The sequence below is a fragment of the Leptonychotes weddellii genome, chromosome 4 (assembly GCF_054177405.1).
Source record: "Leptonychotes weddellii isolate Sample4059 chromosome 4, ASM5417740v2, whole genome shotgun sequence".
In the NCBI taxonomy this organism is placed as follows: domain Eukaryota; kingdom Metazoa; phylum Chordata; class Mammalia; order Carnivora; family Phocidae; genus Leptonychotes; species Leptonychotes weddellii.
Window position 1 is genome coordinate 46911398 of NC_138372.1, and position 20190 is coordinate 46931587.

A 20190-nucleotide genomic window follows, 5' to 3' on the forward strand; every position below is an offset into this window, starting at 1 on the left:
GTACTGATTGTGTCAACCGCTAAAACTCTGAAGTTGACCTCTTTTCATATCATAATGGAACATTTACATAAATCTGTGTATTTGTTTATAAAGTCTTGGTATCCTTATTAAAGGATTTTTAAACATTAAAAAAAAAATCTCAAAAAAGGGGCGCCTGGGAGGCTCAGTCGGTTAAATGTCTGCCTTCGGCTCAGGTCATGATCTCAGGGTCCTGGGATCGAGCTCCCTGCTCAACGGGGAATCTGCTTCTCCCTCTGCCCTCCCCCCAACCCTGCTTGTGTTTGCTCTCTCTCTCTCTCTCAAATAAATAAAATCTTTAAAAAAAAATCTCAAAAAACCCCACCAAAACCCCAGGCTTAATTGAATTTTCATAGAAATAACTAACTTGATTCTAAACCTTGTACTAGCTTATGTATGTCTTTTCCCGTGGCACATTTTCCCTCCCTTCTGCAAGTGTTCGAAATGGACACCACTTTGACACACGTGTTTTCTTTTACAGAATGGCACTAATGCCACAGAAGGTGGAGATGTGAATCGAATGTAAACAATGTTGGCTGTCATGTTTTACAGCTTTGGAGAGTGGAAAGGACCATTTACATAGGACAGACTAAAACACTGTTTGAAAGCATATTTATGAGAAAAGCTAGATGGCAAATTTTAAATTAAGTAATATCTTGTATATATTCAAGTCCATCAAATAAAACTAAATTAATCCTAAAGAACTTTTAAAATTGCAGACATTCCACTGTCCTTCTCCCAAAAAGATGTCATTTCGAAAAATGGATCCTAGCTGTACAATAGGATTTTACTGTCGAAATGTTCAGGACTTCAAACGAGCTTCTGAAGAAATCACTAAGGTAATTTTATTTAAAATATTATAATATTTGTAAATGACCTAAATTTTATTAGAGATAACCTATCAGAGGACAAAAATCTGTAAATTATTCTTTTGTAAATTTTCCCCTTGAATGTTAATATTATTAGGAATATTGTGAACCAGAAAATAAAACTATTTGGGGACTCCTAGCCTTTGAGACTAATGAAATCAACTAGTCACCAGCTGAAAGTATCCATTGCTCCACTAGGTGGCACTGTTGAAATAAAAATCCCTTTGCAAACTAGCCTTGTGCAAGCAATTAGGTTATACTTTATTTGAAGAGGATTTTAAAAGGGCAATACCTTAGGGGGTAGAAAAAAATTAATGAAGTATTTGATCAAGCCAAATTGTGCATTATTTCTTGTTAGTACAAGTGCTTCTTTGATTTTTTTTTAAAGAGAAATGGTATTTTTGGATTTCTCAGAACTGCTTTATAAAATGAGCTGTGTTGTTACCTTCCAATAAGCTTGTCTAATCTGATCTGTTCTACTTATAGGATCTTTGAAATAGGTTTATTTAACTCCCTCTCATTACCTTTAAACTTCTGCATTTTTTGGTCCTTGAGTACTGCTAAAACATTTATAGAACCTTAAGGTCTGTCTGTATTTAATACTTTAGAAAATAAAAAGGATTACTTATTTAGGAAGTAAGCATAACTGGATGGCTGTCTTTATTAGTATCAATAATTATAGGCTATCATTTTATGGTAAGTAAAACCAATACTAGACTCATTTTTTGGAATTTTTAACTTGAGCTCAGGTGTAATAGTACTCATTACTGCTTTAATTTCCAGTTAGTTTTCTTCTGGAAAATGGACCTGATGGGTTGAAATTTGATTTTTACAATGTAAGAATAGAATGAAAAAGTTAAATAAAAAAGTTTCATATAAGCTTAGTTTACTTGACCTGCCCTGCAAAAGAGGAAATTTAACAGGAAGATGACAGAAAAATGAATGAGAGGAGAAAATGAGATATATGAGAACCTTTCCTTATTCTACATTTCTCATAGTTGTCGTCTTTTCATTCTCCTTTTTAACCCAGAGGGCCAAGTGAACGGAACAAAATGTGTCTTCTCCGTTTCCCCCCTCTTTTAATTACTTGAAGTTATTATATACATTTGTTTAATTTTTCTTTGGCAACTCTGTCTTTATAAAGTATCATGTCAAATATGTGCTAAAATACACAAATCCAGCTGATATTATAATATAGAGTGATGTTGATGACCATTTCCCATTTGAAGCCCTGTTGCTGTTTATGCTAGTTTATTTTCTCTCTAGGTGAAAATAAGTGTGTTTAAAACAGTAAAGTAGTCTATTCCTGGAATAGAAACAAATCAAATTATTACCAAATTGAAGAAACAAGATGAACAAATGAGTTGCATGTTGATGTTTTCTGATTAAAACTTACAGGTTTTGTGGGTTATATATATATATGTATATATATATATAATATATTGCCTATATATTTATAAGTGTATGTATTTATATATATTATGGTTTTTACATGGTAAAAATACTTAGAAATTATTGCTCATGATGCATCAGAGTAATATGCAATATTTAAACAAAGGGAAACCATATTGAAATATCATTTGGAAGTACTGAGAATTTTGCCAGAGTCAATTAACTTTATTTAATAATAGTGTTGTTCTTAAGTTAATAGCTTTTCATAGCAGTATCAAAAACTCTCTTTGTTGATTAATAACTTGATCATTTACTTTTGCTTGGAAGGTTGTAAGTTAAATAGTTTTCCTTTTCATTTTAAAAACTGAACTTGGCAGTTTTATGTTAAACTTACTTTTTTCTCTTTAAAAATTAAAACAATTTAAATTATTTGTTTCAATACAGGATATAATTTCAGTTGTCTCATTTTGAAAATAAAGCTAGGTAGCCTAGATTCTCATGTTTAATTTGTAATGCTATATGGATGAGTATTCTAATGCCTTATACTATATGATTTTTAAAATATTAATAAAAATTGTGAAATTAATTTAGTGTTTAGCAGAGCTCAGCCCAGCAAGTATCTGAGTAACTACCATGTTGAAAGTATAAAATGACCAAGCCATAATCCCTACTTTTGAACAGTTATAAGGCTTCTGCCCTCAAGTAGCATTTATAGGCCAGGAGAGGGAATAAGACAAGTACATATACATTACATTGAATATGATAAGCACCCATACAGAAATAGAAAAAAAATTGACAGAAGAAGGAAGGATGCTGAAATGAGAGCAATGTCACATCCAAGTCAAAGTTCTTTATTGTGATGGTGATATTTAAAATTTTTTTTTTAATTATTTATTTATTCATGAAAGTCAGAGAGAGAGAGAGAGGCAGAGGCAGAGGGAGAGAAGCAGGCTCCCTGCCTAGCAGGGAGCCCGATGCGGGACTCGATCCCAGGACCCTGGGATCATGACCTGAGCCGAAGGCAGACGCTTAACCGTCTGAGCCACCCAGGCGCCCCTGTGATGGTGATATTTAATTTGGTCCTTAAAGTGTAGGCTTAAGGAGAAGGAAGGTTACTTCAAGCAGAGGAAGTAACAAGAGGAAAGGTATTGGAAAAGGAAAATGTAGAGCTTGTCTAGAGAATGGCGATTAGTCCAATTTGTTAGGTGCCAAGGGTACATGTAGAGTAGGATTTCTGTCTTCTGACTGCCTAAATTAGGATCCTCTATGACTTGGGAGTCTGCAGTTCTGACAAGCCTCCCAAGTAGTCTTGTACAACAAATTTGAGAACTACTGGTGGAAGATTGCAACCCAAAGTGTGATACTTGATGTTTTTAGGTAGCACCAGCATACATATTTTAATCTATATGTATTTATTTATATTCATATTAGAAAAATATAACTGGCCTATTAAACATGTGATTTCCTGTTAGTGATTTGTACAAGGCTATTTAAGTTAAAAACTATGGAAAGAAAAATAATCATTAATCGTAACAGAGATGGCGTACATAAAAAAATAATGAAGGAAGCATGTATGTGTCCAAGGCTTGGGAAACACTGCTGTAGGAAACAGCAAAGGATGAGGCTAGAAAAGGAAGTTGGATAATATTGTGGAGAATCTTGAATGCCAAGCTGAAGAGGTCTGTAATTTAGCAATATGTTGATTTTATTAAATTATTTTTTAATTTCAAGCATACAGAAATATAGAGAATAACATAATAAATACCCATGTGCTACCATTGAGCATAAGGAAAAAAAATACGTATATAATTGAAGCATCTTAACCTTTCCCAATCTTATTCTTTTCCTTCCTTCCCAGTGGTAACTATTATCCTAAGTTAGTATATAAAACTCATATTTTATATTATATCCATAAACAACATATATTACTTTGCATGTTATTAAATTTATCATAAATGGTATGTTTATATGAAAATGTATATATCCTGCAATTTGCTTTTTCATTTAATAGTGACTTAGAAATTAGATCTATACGTATTGGTCTAGCTTATTCATAACTGAATAGTAGTACATTTTGCAATATACTACGTTTTATTTAAACTGTCTTTTGTTGATGGTCATCTAGCTTGTTTTTCAATTACAAATAATGTTTTTAAGAATATTCTTGTTTATATCTCTTCATTTACGTGTACTACATTAACTGGGATTATTACAGTAGATACCCTAGATACACACTAGAGTGGAATTGCTGGGTCACAGGGTATGCATATTTTTAGATTTGCTGGATATTGTTAAATGCTCTCCAAAGTGATCATACCAAGCAGTATATGAAAATTTCCAATGATTCACATTCTTATTAACACTTGATATTGTAAGACTTTTATACTTTTAACCAATCTCATGGATATAAATCTCATGGATATAAATATATATAACTACATAGTATCTCTTTGTAGTTTTAATTTATATTTCTCTGATTAATAGTGAAATTGAGCATCTTATCAAAGTTTATTGGTCCTTTGGTTCCCCTTTTGTGAGTTTATTTATTTCCTTTCTCTAATTCTCTGTAAGGTTATTTGAGTTGAAGGAAATCAAATCAAATTTATAATTCTGGATACTACCACTTGTTGGCTCAATGTGTTGTAAACATATTCTCCCAGGCTACTATTTTCACTTGTTAATGGTGTCTTTAATTTTAGTCAAATTCGTAAATCTTTTTCTTTATGAGCTTTGAATTTTTTTTTTTTTTTAAAGATTTTATTTATTTATTTGACAGAGAGAGACACATTGAGAGAAGAGCACAGGCAGGGGGAGTGGAGGGGGGAGAGGCAGGCTTCCCGCTGAGCGGGGAGCCCGATGTGGGGCTCGATCCCAGGACCCTGGGACCATGACCTGAGCCGAAGGCAGACGCTTAACGACTGAGCCACCCAGGCGCCCCATGGGCTTTGAATTTTTTATCAAAGAAATCTGTAATAACCAAAGTCACAAACAAATTTCCTACATTTCTTCCAAAAGTTTTATGTTTCACATTTAGAACTTGTATATGTCTTAAGATCTGCATCTTTTTGGGGGAAACATGGATAACTGGTTGTTCTAGTGTTATTTATTAAAAAGCCTAACCTTTCTTCATTGATTTGTAATGCCTTCTTCAAAGACTTGGATGAGGACAGAGCTGTGGGATGGGAGAGGAAGGAACTGTTTTGAGAGTTAGTGAAAGTAGAATCTATAAGACCAAGCAGTTTCTGGGACTTGAGGGCAAGTGAAAGGGAGAGCCCCAAAACAGTCTGCTGTACATCTATCTGAGTGTCTAGGAGAAAAAAATTAATAGTTCATTAATATGACAGTTCAGGTAATCAACAAGATTTGAGTGCTCTCACCCCTACCATTCTGCCAAAGCTCCTCTCAGGGTCACTAATGCCCCCCACATTGCTGAGTCCATTGGTCATATCTTAGTCTTCATCCCACCTATCCTAACCTTAATATTTGCCATAGCTGAACACCCACTACACCTTCATACATCTTCTTCATTTGGCTTCTACAACCACTCTCTTGGTTTTTCCCATTCTTCACTAGTTTTTCCTTCTCAATTCTCCTTTGTCTGCTCTTCTCCCCAGTCTCTTAATGTTGGAGCACCCCATGGCTTAGTCTTCAGTTCTCACATCTTTTTTATCTTGGTGATTTCATCTAGTCCTATAGCTTTAAATATCAATTATAAGTCAACTAAAACCAAGATCATGTCTTTAACTCAAACCTCTTTTTCCAATTATAGATTATGTATCTCCAAATGCCATTCAGCATCCTTTGTATGTCTGATGCACATTTCCAAAATCAAATTCTGATCTTCCTTTTCAAGCCTGTTTCTGCTCATAATTTTCCTCATCTCATTTAAGGGCAAATTTATCTGCTAAGGCCAAAAGCTTGGAGTTATCCTTACCTCCTTTCTCTCTCTCATATCCTATAACCAATTAGATGTTCAATATATATCTAGAATCAGACCACTTTTCATACCTCTACTGATACTATTATGGTCTGCAATGGCCTAATTTGGTTCTAAACCCCCATCCCCCAAACCTATTCTTGATTTAGCAGCCTCGCTGATCTTCCTTTCCTCAGAAACCTGCATTGACTTTTCAGTTCACTTATAAATTAAAAAAACTCTTACCATATCCTCCAAGGCCCCAGATGATGTGTATCTCCATGCCCCATTCCCTCACCTCAAACCCTCATCTTCTTACTCTACCCTCTTTCACTCTGCTTGAGTCATGTTGGCCTCCTTGCAGATGTCTAACCTAATGGCGATGGACTGGAATGCTTTTTTCCTCAGATATCTGTGGGACGGATTCTCTTGCTTCCTTTAATTAAGTCTTGACTCAGATGTCTCCTCAGTGATGCATAATCTGAGCACCTTATTTAAAGATGCAGTGTTCCCCACCATTCCCTCTTACCTTGTCATTTTATTTTTTTCTTAGCACTTACTACTTTCTAATACACTATATAATTTACTTATCTATTATATTTATTATCTGTCTTCCCCAGTGGAATATAAACTTCACAAGGGCAGGAATGTTTTGCCTGTTTTAGGTCATTGATGTATCCCAAAGCATCTAAAACAGTGCCTGGCCCATAGTAAGTACTCACTATGTTGAATGATGACTGTCTGGAGCTGGGTATGCACTGGTGAACAAGAAAGTTATGACTCCTAGCTTCATGAACATATGTCTAAGTGGACAAGATGAAAGTTAAATCCACAAGTGGATAACAAAAATTTAAAATTCCATAAGGGGCGCCTGGGTAGCTCAGTTGGTTAGGCGACTGCCTTCGGCTCAGGTCATGATCCTGGAGTCCCAGGATCGAGTCCCGCATCGGGCTCCCTGCTCGGCAGGGAGTCTGCTTCTCCCTCTGACCCTCCTCCCTCTCATGCTCTCTGTCTCTCATTCTCTCTCTCTCTCAAATAAAATAAATAAAATCTTAAAAAATAAAATAAAATAAATTAAAATTCCATAAAAATATAGTGTTATGGACAAGAAAAATAGGAAACATATAATTTAATTTGGGGAGTACAAATTTTATAAGATTTATCCGTTGCATTTTCCTTAAGGTCCAGATAAAAGTCTGGGAATCATCCTGGATCCCTTGCTCTATCTCACAACCCATGCCCAAAATTCATCAGCAAAGTCTATCATCTCTCCTTTAGAATATATTTAGAATTTGGTGACTTCTCACCATTACCATTATTACCCTGGTACACCATTATATCTTCCTTGGGATTATTGTAGTAGCTTCTTAACTGATCTCCCTTGTTCTGTCTATAGGATATCTTCTAAGTATAGCAGCCTGAGTGATCTTGTTAAAATGTTAACTAACATCATGTTACTTTTTAATTCAAAACTCTACAGTAATTTTTTAACTCAGAGTAAAAGCCCACTACTCTTCCAGTTACCTATAAGGCTTTCTATAAATGGAATCTCCCTCTATCCAGCCCCCACCTGACCTTATCCCCTTCCTCTCTCAAGTCCAGCCACACTTAGCTTCCTTGAAAATGCTAGGTGCCCTTCTCTTTCAAGGATTCTGCTTGTTTTCCTGTGCCTGAAATTCTCTTCCTGCAGATATTCTCATGATTCTCTCCTTCACTTTTTTCAGGTCTTTACTCACCTGTCACCTTCTTAGTCTTTTCCTGGTCACCCTTTATGTATTCGTTATTTCATTCTTTCCTTGTGTTAGTTTTCTCCTTAGCATATTCATTTAAGTACACACACACACACACACACATTCTGTTATATCATATATAAACACATTACGTATATTTAATTTATTTACCAGTTTTCTACTCTACTGGAATGTAATTTCAATAAGGGGTATTTGTTGGTTTTGTATATTATTGTTTCCCCAGTGCCTAGAACTGCCTGTCACATTGGAGGAATCCATAAATATTTGTTGAATGAAGGAATGAAAGAGATTTTGTAATAAGTTTGTCTTATAAATTAGCAAGGAGCTCAGTAATTGAATTATAGCAAATCTAGTATGTTTTCACCTATTTCTTCTGTTGTATTTTCTTCTTTTTTAATGGCTGTATTATTTCGTCTCCCCAAGGAAATTAATTATAGTAATTTTGAAATTTTCTTCTGCTTTTTTTGCTGTTTCTGTTTCCTTCTGGATCCTTTTTTGTTTTTGCTTTCATCTTCCAGTTCTCCCTTGGATGCTTTCCCTCAAATAACTGGTGATCTTCTGTGTCTGTTTATACTTAAGAATGAGGCACTAAAGAGGTGAGTAGAAGTTCTGTGTGTTTGAGCATGGCTTTTTAGCTGGTGATTTTCAATATTAGGATGATCAGGTGATGAGTATGCCTTTTCATTGGGTGACCTCCAAGTGTTAGTAAGTGATAATCTTTTCTCTGGAGTTGTCCCATTTTTTTTCATAGAGGAGTTCTGCCATCTCCCTGTGAAATGTAAGTTGCTTGCTGGTGCTTTAGGACCAAGAAGTGAAGGATGCTGAGGGGCCCTCCAGTTTAATATTTTTAGAGTCTCACTTAAATCTTTAGCTTTTGTAGTCATCACTGTGCCTGGTGTACTAAAGGCCGTATCTTTATTCAGTTTTTCCAAAGAATACATCTTTATTTTTCTGTCTGTAGGATGTCTAGTGTGGAGCAAAGAAGGGTATTGGTTGTGAGGAGGGACCTGGGAATTGAGTCTGTATGTTAGGCTTTCAATGAGTTTCCTTGTTTTCAGTTTTGTGTCTCACCTCTGTTTTTGTGCTTTTATATACTCTTCGTCTCCAAGTTCTGCAGGGTGAACTTGCTCACTTTTCATAAGTATCCTGCCAACACATCTCTTTCCCAATCCCTGAACTTAGATTATATCTCCTCTGCTCTGCTGTCTTGGAAAAAGGCCTGATGTAGGTTATTGTTATCTTATCTCACATCCTCTATTCCTCCTTTTTTTTCACTTGTTCTCAGCCTAAAGATAATTGTAAGATAAAATACTATTTTTTAATGATAAACTTAACTGCCTAATAGTACTGATGTTTGAGACCAGAAAATCTCAAATAAAAATGTGAGTATTAGGAAATTGTTTGATTATGGATGTCCACACAGGAAAAAATATTTAAAAGTAGCCAGCTGTCCTCTAGCTATAGAACAAAATTTATATTACAGCCATTGAATCCTAGTATCTAAGAGATCTTAGAGGTTACTCAATCCAAAGCTAACATTTGTGGAGTCCTTACCATATGTTTGATATTGTGCTACACACTTGATATACATTATTTCATTTAATCTACACAAACCTTCTGAGGTAGGTACTGCTATCCCCTTGTACACATGTGGAATCTTGTACTTACAGAGGTTCAGTAACCTTCATAAAGGTCACAACTAATAAATGATAGTGCTGAGATTCAAAACTCAGACAGTTTAACTTTGAGAGTATGTGCTCGTAAGCACTATTCTCTACAGTCTCCTATTTATCCATCAATCCACATGGTCCAGACAGTTGACTATCTAGTCTTCAGTTCAGGTAGTGGTGAGCTAAGTATTTTCCTTGGAAGTCTTCAATTTTTGGACAGACCCTTATTGTTAAAAAAGCATTTCTTATATGGAGTTGGAATCATTCTCTATGTAACTTTTACTCCTTCATCGCACAAAGCAGGAGAATAAGTTTACTTCTTCTAGAACAAACATTCCCATTTTCTCCAATGGTATGCAATTTCTCATACCCATTGCTATTTTGGTAAATGTCTTTTTGTAAACACCTTAGTGTGTCAGGTTTACGTTCATGATTATATTTCCCCTCCTAGTTCTATATTCTCCAAGTGAAATCTGAGGGATATTTTTCTTTCATAGGTCTTCTTTACTTCTGGGATTTAATGATAAGAACTCTGATTCCTTTAAAGTCTTCAGGGACTTATTGTTTAGTTGGGAAGACATGAAATGGATATTAAAGTAAAATGACTGTAAAAATATATTTAGTAAATACTAACATTGTGATAGTAATGGCAGCAATAATAGCCAACATATTAGAGGCCAGGAAATCTTCTGAGTACTTTACATATATTAATTGATTTAATCCTCACCACTTTGTGGTGTAGATGCTATCAATACTGACATTTTACAGCCTAAGGCAAATGAGTCAGTCTAGTTAAGTAACTTGCCCAGGGTCATATAGTTTGTAGGTATTAGCCAGGTTCGGAGCAGAGACTAAGTTCCATAGTCCATGTTTGTAATCCTTATGCTACACTAGACGATCTGTATGACTTTGGAGAAAGCTATAAGCACTTCAGAACGAGGTACTTGGCAGTGGGCTGGAGCTTTGAGGACTGACTGAGTTTGTATGATCAGAAAGGAAGTATGAAGGGCAGCTAGATGATAGGAACATCATGAGCAGAAACATTACAGTAGAATGTTATGGACTGTTTATGGTTGAATGTTACGAAGTAGAATGTTTAATGTGGCTAACAAGGGCCTGGATGATCTGGCTCTTGTGTACCAACCGTTCTTCCTTTTTTCTTCTACCCTTGAGCCACACTAGCCTTTTTTCTGTTCTTTGAACATGCTGAGTGTACTGGCATCCTAGGCCTTCGTACTAGCTGATTTTCCTACCTGGAGTGCTCTTCTCCTAGAACTCTAATGTGTGGTTGCTTATTGTCATTTGGGTCTCAGCTTGGCCTTTTCTGACCACAGAACCTACAGCAGCCTTCCCGTCCTTCCTTACCACATTACCCTGTTTTATTTTTATCATGGTTCTCCTCTCTGAATGGTGTGCAAGCACCATTAGTTACCTGTTCTATATCCACCTCTTTTTTGTGGTTATTTTGCTAAGAGAATTCTGCTTTTGTTTGGGGGGACAGTGTACCCAAATATTCATTTTTCTTGGTCTCCTTTGTATTTAAGCACAACTTGGCCAGTGAAAGATAAGTGGATGTGTGCTGGAAGTATCTGGGAAAAATTTTGCTCTTCTGATAAAATGGTAGATTTAGATGTGGTTCTGTCAGTCCCCTTATATCTGTCTGCCCCTGCCTTGAATGTGAACTCAACACCAGGGGTTTCAGTAGTACTTTGTGATCATGAGGGAAAGGCCAAGAGAATTGTAGGAACTGTTTGACATCTATTAACCAAAGCCAGCAATGTCAGACTTTTTGTTATGTGATAACAATTCCTGGTACCTAAAGCCATTGTTGTATTTTAGCTTACTTTTTGTCAGTTGGCACAAAAACCATTCCTAATTAATAAAGATGATGTTATCAATGATAGAAACCTGGAGAAGTCTGGAAGGGAGCTAATTTTTGGAGGCAGAAATGATCATCAGTTTGAGTAGATACTGCAGCATGCCTCTACTTACTGTAGGAAGCGGTATGGTATAGTGGTTGTAACAGAACCAGACTGCTTAAGTTTAAATCCTGGCTCTGTGAGTTACTAGCTGTGTGAACGTGCACAAGTCCCCTAACCCCTCAACAGTAAATTATGTATAATAACAAAGCCTAACAGAGAGATGGCTGAAACTGAGAGTAGATAATATTAAAAGATTTTATTTATTTATTTGAGAGAGAGAGCACACGGCAGTGGGAGCGGCAGGCTCCGCTGAGCAGGGAGCCCGATGCGGGGCTCGATCCCAGGATCCTGGGATCATAAGCTGAGCCGAAGGCAGATGCTTAACAACTGAGCCACCCAGGCGCCCCAGATAATATTTTTGAGAATATAGAATATATAAAGAAGATAAAGGATCAATAATTGATTAATACCTGCATTTTGGGATGTAGGAATAAGTGGAGTCAATGAAGGAGATAGAGAAGAAATAGTTCAGAAAATAGGAGAAACAGGAAAGCAAAATTACAGAAATCAAAGGAAGTGAATATTTTAAGAAAGTAATGCTTGGAAGTATTGGTTGCTGGAAAAATATCAAGAGAATAGGAACTAATAAAAGCCTTTTTTATTTCAGGACCAGAAGAGAGTATTTTCAGTATAGCGAGGGGTAAAAGTTGGGTTACAGTAATTGAGCAGAGAGAAGACAGGAATGAGTATCACATGTACATTTAACTTACTTCAGTTCAGCTACATGAACTCTTGAAATAAAACAGGAATGTATTTAACCATGTGTGCTCTTTATTACATACTCTAATATAGACTGTAGTGTGTTGTACATTTATACATGTTATGGAATAGGGTTGTATACACAAGAATATACATAACACCCTTTAAACAATTTAAAGGCCTTTTAAAAATAATTCTGACTATGTTGATTTTGACTGTATTTGATTTTCACATTATGGGCTGACTTTAGAACCTAACCACTACATAAAAAGTAGCTCCACTGTGAACATAATGTTGAATATAGACCACATAGATCTAGACTGCTCTGTACTGGGTATAATTTTACATGTGTGGAGGCAGAGGCTAGAGGTAAATAAAGGTTTTGACCTGGGGAGAAGAGGTCATCTCCTGGTTCTATTTCTGTTCTTCCTTACACCTTCGAGCATTATGAAGGAAGAAATTACTTAACTTCTGTCCTCCAGCTTTTTCCTTTGTAGATTTTTGAAACCTGTCAACGTAGCACATAGGAAAAATGTGATAAATTACTTGACCTCCTGAAAAATGATTTGCCTTTTAGATAATAAAGCTGCTTTAGTGTATCTTTGATTATCACGTTATTAAAATACAACAGAGGACTTGCCTATTCTAAAATTATTGTTGAGCAAACCACTGAATCACCTTTTGAAAAGCGACTATGAAATAGTAAACTCAGTTATCTTAAATTTTTTAAAAAATGGTTTTCTCCTAACTATCCAAGATATACATGTTAGAACGTTTGGAAATTAGAAGTGTAACAAAAAAATCACCACTAAGTCTTTCATTCATAGATAACTTGATATTTTATTGTATATCTTTCTAGTCTTTTGAAAATACTTATTTAAAATGATTTTAACATAATTGAGATTAAATTTTAGATATAGCTTTATATCCTGTTATTTTCTTTTAACATTATATAATAGATTTCCCAAGTTATTAAATAACTTTTGTTATCTTTTATTTTGTATAGTATTTCAATTGATAATACCCTATGTCATATAGATAACCTAGTTTAGAATTTTTTTTTCTTTTAAGATTTTATTTATTTATCTGAGAGAGAGAGAATGAGAGACAGAGAGCATGAGAAGGAGGAAGGTCAGAGGGAGAAGCAGACTCCTCGCCGAGCAGGGAGCCCGATGCGGGACTCGATCCCGGGACTCCAGGATCATGACCTGAGCTGAAGGCAGTCGCTTAACCAACTGAGCCACCCAGGCGCCCTAGAATTTTTTTTTTTTCATGTAGATTTTATGTTATCCATCATGGAGGGACTTTAAGCTTAGTTTTGACTTGTAATATAAGAAAGGAAAACTAAAGTTTTCACTTTTGACAAAAGTTTTTAGAATCAAATTTTCAAATCAATGGTTATTCTTAAAAAAAAAAAAGTCTGAAAAAAATTCTTGATAGGGTGCTTATGAGCTAGGAAAAGTGTTTAAAAAGCATGTTGATAAGTGATTGAGGCCTAATAACCCAAATAATTCCTTATTAGTTTCTCTTTTTATTGTTGCTGCTGCTGTTAAGTCATCTTGGGAAAGTAATTTAAATCCTTTGGGGCTCAATTTTCCCATTTATAAAATGTGAGTAAGCTCAATAATTTCTAAAGTTTCCTTTGGCATTCCATATTTCTTTGTTCTAAAATTATTTCTTCCCTGCCATATCATATTTATGTACTGATAGGTTATTACTTACCTTACTGCCCAACTCACTTGTCCTTTAATATATATATTTTAAATAGGCTTTATTTTTTAGAGCAGTTATAGTTTCATAGCAAAATTGAGTGAAAAATACAGAAAGTTTCCATATATTACCTTCCCCATCAGCATCCCCCACTAGACATCCCCCCAATATGTATTATGACTGATGAACCTACATTGGACACATCATTATTATCACCCAAAGTCTATAGTTTACCTTACGGTTCACTCTTGGTATTATATATTCTGTGATTTTGGAAAGATGTATAATGATATGTAGCCACCATTATGGTATCATACAGAACAGTTTTCCTGCCCTAAAAATTTTTTGTATTCCACCTATTTATCTCTCCCTTCCTATTAACCCCGGGTAACCACTGGTCTTTTCACTACCTCCATAATTTTGTCTTTTCCCAAACATCATATTGTTGGAATCTTACAGTTTGTAGCCTTTTCAAATTGTCTTCTTTCACTTAGTGATAGGCCCTTAAGGTTCCTCCATGTTTTTTATGGCTTGATAGCTCATTTCTTTTTAGTGCTGAGTAATATTCCATTGCCTGGATGTACCAATTTATTTATACATTCACCTACTGAAGGACATCTTTGTTGCTTCCAAGTTTTGGCCATTTTGAATAAAGCAAGTTTTTGTGTGGACATAAGTTTCAGTTCATTTGAGTAAACCTTTAATATATTTTTCATTTGATAATCTTTAAAATATTTTAAATAAATCAAGAAAAGTTAGAAAAACTGTAATTCTCAAAGCCTAAATCAATAAATACACATAAGGGGGCCTTACACTATGAGTGAGTTTGCAAAAAGTAGGTACATTTTGTAATTAAAGGACAGAGGGCCCCTTTCTGACATTTTGCCCCGGGTCACAGATTTGAATCTTAGTTGATGACCCACTAATAAACCTAAATGACTTCTTTATTGATCATGAAAGAAAGGATGAAGAGATGATAATATTAGCTTTGTTGTGCTGATTTGAAAATGATACAATGCCCATTAGATACTGGACTTTAACAAGTGACATTAAATGAACATAAAATGACAACAATTTTCAACTGTATTCCAGCCATTGGCTGGAGGTGAAAGAGGCTTGATCACATTATTTTTATTTTCTGCACTTTTCCTTCTTTCTTCCCTTTTTTATTTTGTAGAGTGTAAATAAAATAAATTTGAGCAATATATACTTTAGGAGAGCAATATGAATTATCGGTTATGATTTTCATTACATTTAATTTTTCTAAGTACTTGATTGTTTTTAAATGGTTCATTCTCATTCAATTTAAAAAATGTATTTCATATTAACTGTCTCATTGAAATATTTTAAGTTTAACATGTATCTGTATGCTAGGGCTACATATTTATTTTAGCCACATTTTAAGAGAATCTATAAATGTAATATATAAGAATTTGATGATCCTTCAGTTGAATATTGACATTTGGGAGAATTTAGTTTTTACCCCTGAAATTATCCTTTAGAAACAAATTATAACTAATTGATCATGATTAATGATGTGTAAATACTGTTGATATTTTTTCAGCATTCTCTGTAATTCACATAAACTTTTCAGAATCCTTATAGGTCCTTGTTATCTATAGAAAAGTTTGTTTCTATCAAAATGTCATTCAAAAATTTTATTCATTTTTAATGAAAATTCTTTTAATTTTTTAATAGAATTTATTTAACAGAAAGATTTAAGGTGGTTTAGAATGGGTTGTTGGATTGTTAACGAATCCAAAATTGATAGAGGTTATAAAGGTTGTTGGTCTCCCCACAAAATTCCAGGTACTACTTTTTTCACTTCTGAATTATGTAGCTTTAAGAAGGTAATATGTAAGGTACGGATTATTACTATGTATAAGAACACTATTTTTCATGTTTACCAAATTACTGCAGAAATATTTTTTCAAATATGTGACTCTGAAAAGACTCAATTTTTAAAAATAACTTTTTATTACTGCTTTTGGTCAATTTAACAATCCTCTGAGGTAAGGAGATTGGGTATCTTTTGCTGCATTTTGTAGTTGATAGTCAGGTAGAGTAATTTTGTCCCAGGTCTCATCAAGGTAAGTTGTAGAATTGAGATTAGAATGAACCTTCTGACTCAGTTTATGGTTTTTCTTCTGTGTAATGGTCCCAGTCTTTCACAATATTTTACTATAGTCAGTGATACCATTTTGTTTTATTGTCTATTACTACCAAAAGAAGATAAATCTTGGTTCTTTAGTAAACCTTTAAGTCAGAAGGTGATTAGAAGACTTACTTTGAGGGGGGTAGGATGGGATTGATAATGTACTTAATTTTTGATGGTCTACTCTTAATGGAGAAGCAAGTATTTAGCTATAAGTAAACTCTACAATGCTGATGAACTTTTTGTCTTTTAGCCAGACAGTGTAACAGTGGTACTGGATAAATGTAAATGAGAGAAACTAACAAGAGAGATTCAGGGCTAAAACATTAGACTTCATCATGTGGTCCTGCTGTGCACTCTTGCATCCAGTAAGGGATTTTTCTGTACTTTCTGTTACAGATGCTGAAAATTTCTTCTAAAGAGAGATATCCCTTATTTACTTTTGTAAATGGTCATTCCAGAGACTATGATTTTACATCTACTACAACCAATGAAGAAGACCTTTTCTCAGAGGATGAAAAGAAAAGATTAAAAAGATTTAGCACAGAAGAATTTGTCTTGCTCTAAAGATTAGTACATTTGTGCTTGTTGAGAAGAACTCTTCTGCAGGGGGAACAATGAAGAGAAACAAGTTTACTTGAAACCGGCTTATTTTCACAAGTATCTTAATTTTATATGTTCTTTAAAAAAAGAACATTTGGAAATATACAAGTTTTAAAGATATTTTTCTGAAGGAGAAATGATTTAATGAATCTTTATTTCTAATAAATATCAAGTGATTCTGGCTGCATTCCTATCTCCCTAAGATCTGCTAACGATAACTCTAACTTAACTATAAGCCTTCCAGTCTTCAAATTCTTCCACCTGAGGCCACTAGTCTCCTGAAGGTTTTTGATATAGGCCCCAAAATTGGGATCACCAAATAGGTTCAAAAGCTTCTATTTATACTAACAACCAGAAGACCAGAGAATGAATCTTGAGTGCTGCATAGCCTCCTGTTATTAATGCAGCCAAAGGATACTTATGGATGTATCTGGATATATTAAATAGCAATTGTTAGCTGTGATATGCATACAATTATATAAGTAGAATTGTGAGTTAATGTAATACTTAGCAATATGATTTTATAATGGCTCCTCATTTTGCTTGCTATCAAGCCTTCTCTGAGGAGTGAATATAAAGTATTGGTTTTCTCCAGAAATTTAAAGGTTATGTTATTAATATTAACTTCATCCAATCAAATCAGATAAAGGCAATTTTGAGATAGTAGCAGTTGTTTGTTTCCTGTCTCAAAAATGGAATTTTATGGGAATTCTGCTTACTATGGAGTTTTTAAACCTAAAGATAAGTACTAAGAAGGATATCAGTAGATGCTACTCTATGTGATTTTTGCTATTTGTATAAATCAGCGTAGTGGTGTTTAGAAGTTGAGTCTATTTATAAGGTAAATCTGCCTTAAGTGTATTATGTGTTACTGAAAGGCAAATTTGTGATATAAAAATACAAGAGTTATTATTCAGCCAGGATTTTGTACTGTTTCTGTAATACTGTTTCTTTGAAAGCAAAATATTAACTTCTTTTATGGAGCTTTCATGTTTCAGTGTGGAAAGGTGACTTATAAAGACATAAAATTGTGTATCATTTAAAGTCACTGATCTCTTCCATCAGAAAGCCTATTTGTTAGGTTTAGAGTTGCATGCAAAACTGAAACAGAGGGGGCAGATTGCTTTAGTACGCCTGATGAGAGAAATCAGGTTTGGCATTTCCCTATGAGGACAGTTTATTGAATTGATATAAATGGCCTGAAATCTAAAATTTTCCTTTACTCCAGATAAAATCTAGACAAATTAAGTCCAGTACTAATTTTCCTAGAATGTCAAAGCATTATAGGAATAAGAAACCAGTAGTATGCCCAATTTTATGCACTGCAGTTGTCTCGTCTAAATTATTGCAGTTTGTTCTTTATATACACCTGCAATATTCACAGGATTTTACAACAAACACATCCAATGAGAGTACCCATACCTTCAAATGAATCAGAACTGATTGTAAGTATTCTCTTACAAGAACTATATAAAAGTTTAGACTTAGACTATTGCATTCTGTTATTTTCTCACCATCTTTGGGGATCATTTTAAGTAGGTTATAATTAGACCTGGCCAAAGTTGAGGTGAGAGGAGGCAGAAACTTCCTTTATATTGAATTACATTGAAAATACTCAGAATACTGTACAGACAAAACAAACCAATCTTGAATACAGTTATCCCCATGACTGAGAATAAATGTGTAGGATCGGAAATGATCAGTATAATATGCACATAAAAAGTAGTCAATATTGTGTATGAATGAATGTATGCATTCATGAAAATCGAGATAGGCTGATTGATTTATCTTGCCTGTTTATTCAACTTCAGCTGAGGACCAGCCAAAAGTTGTGCTAATCTTTTATTGGAAAGGCAGCAACAAAACTACATCATTAGATTTAGAATAGAGGTACTATATATTCTGGTTTCAGACTTTGTTTTGAACACAGATTTCATTTCAAGTTCTGACAGCCAGTAAACTTGGTCAATAAAGCTTATGGATGATCTCTTTCAGCCTGGAATAAAGGAAAGTAAAAAAAAAAAAAGACAAGGTACTAAGATGGGTGTTCTGTTAGAATTATTATAGGAGGATCTTGCATTTGGACATCAATATTAAGATACTAGTTTTACCATTAACATTTCAGAAATGAATTTTTAAAATTCTTAATGTGACTTTTTGATGGTGAAGGTTTCTTTTCTCTCTTCCTCATAAGATTTGACACTTTGAATCCCCTTTTGTCAATATATTAACCACCAGCAGGCAGTGTTGAGAGTCATTTGCTGGATGAGTGAATGAAAAGATCCTTTACAGTACAAGTATATCCAAAAGGATTTCCCCGAGGTACTCATTTTTCTGTTTTTATATTAAACTAACCCCATTAAATCTGTATTATTGAGAAGACAACTTTATAGGATTAAAAATTTAGGTCACTTTTGTGTTCTGTTAACCTTAGCATTGTCCAAGGGCAAGCATATCTGAAAGTATATATGTTAATTCCATCTTGTTTTTAGAAGAATTAAAGGAATAAAAGAGCAAAAATGACTTATCTATATAATATATCCAGTGTTAGGTCAGAAATCTTAATTTTTTAGAGATCTCTAGTTACTTTCTATCATTGCAGGCTGGAAAGCACTGTATTTCTGGTCAAATCATATAATCTAGGTCCCCCCCCCCTTTTCTCTGCTAATTATTTTGGAACTGGGAAAGTTTTATTTTCATGCTTTATCACAGATCACCTTCAATGGCTTGCATTGTATACCTAAGTTTTTTTGACTATATATTCAAATATAACCAAAAAAAGCACACTCTAAGAATTTTCCAGAAATAGGAAATAAGAGAAAGAACAGATAATGAGAAAACACTTTGAAAATATTAAATAGCTATATGAATTTCCACTGAAATAGACATTAGGAGGAAACTAGAATTTTTAGTTAAAATATCCAAAATATATTGATAGAGGCAATTTCTTGAAAAGGATTAAGGGATTACTATTTTCTATAAAAAGAGGAGTAAATTTCTTTAAAAAATTTTAGGAGAATAAATATTGTACATTATTTATTATAGCCTCAATACTGCCAATCACCACAATTTAGTGTATTATATTCAGTTGAGCATTTAGACTAATATTTTGAGATACTGAATTTTTGAAAAAGTGAAACATTAGACCAGAAAAAATTAGAAACATCTCATCCTATTCCAAAATATAAATTTTATATCATTTTATAGTTTGAATCTTAACTCAGTTTAGAAATCTTAAGCATTTTTGTGTGGTTTTCATGGTTATATAAAGACTTTCTCCTTGCCTATAAGCTTTGAAAAATATTTACAGTCAGTACTGCAGACACATTTTTGAATTAGCGTTTTCTTCTCTTTCATTTTTATAGTCCTCCTCAACATTATTGGTGGCAAGCAGTGGCCCAAAACATTCACAACTAGTTATAAAA

The 20190-nt window shown here is 34.1% G+C and overlaps 1 protein-coding gene across 7 annotated transcripts in view; it reads left to right on the forward strand.

Annotated features, from left to right (window-relative positions):
* ATG4C (autophagy related 4C cysteine peptidase) overlaps window positions 1-17681 on the forward strand; it is an 88099-nt gene extending 70418 nt beyond the window's left edge. For 5 of the 7 annotated variants that reach the window (XM_081818532.1, XM_081818534.1, XM_081818533.1 and 2 more), the window contains 2 exons: window positions 738-857; window positions 16562-17681. In XM_081818532.1, the coding sequence (XP_081674658.1) occupies window positions 738-857; window positions 16562-16729 (288 nt within the window). In that variant the 3' untranslated portion in view covers window positions 16730-17681. The other 2 variants (XM_081818536.1, XM_081818537.1) reach the window with 2 other exon arrangements.
* The last annotated feature ends 2509 nt before the right edge of the window (window positions 17682-20190 follow it).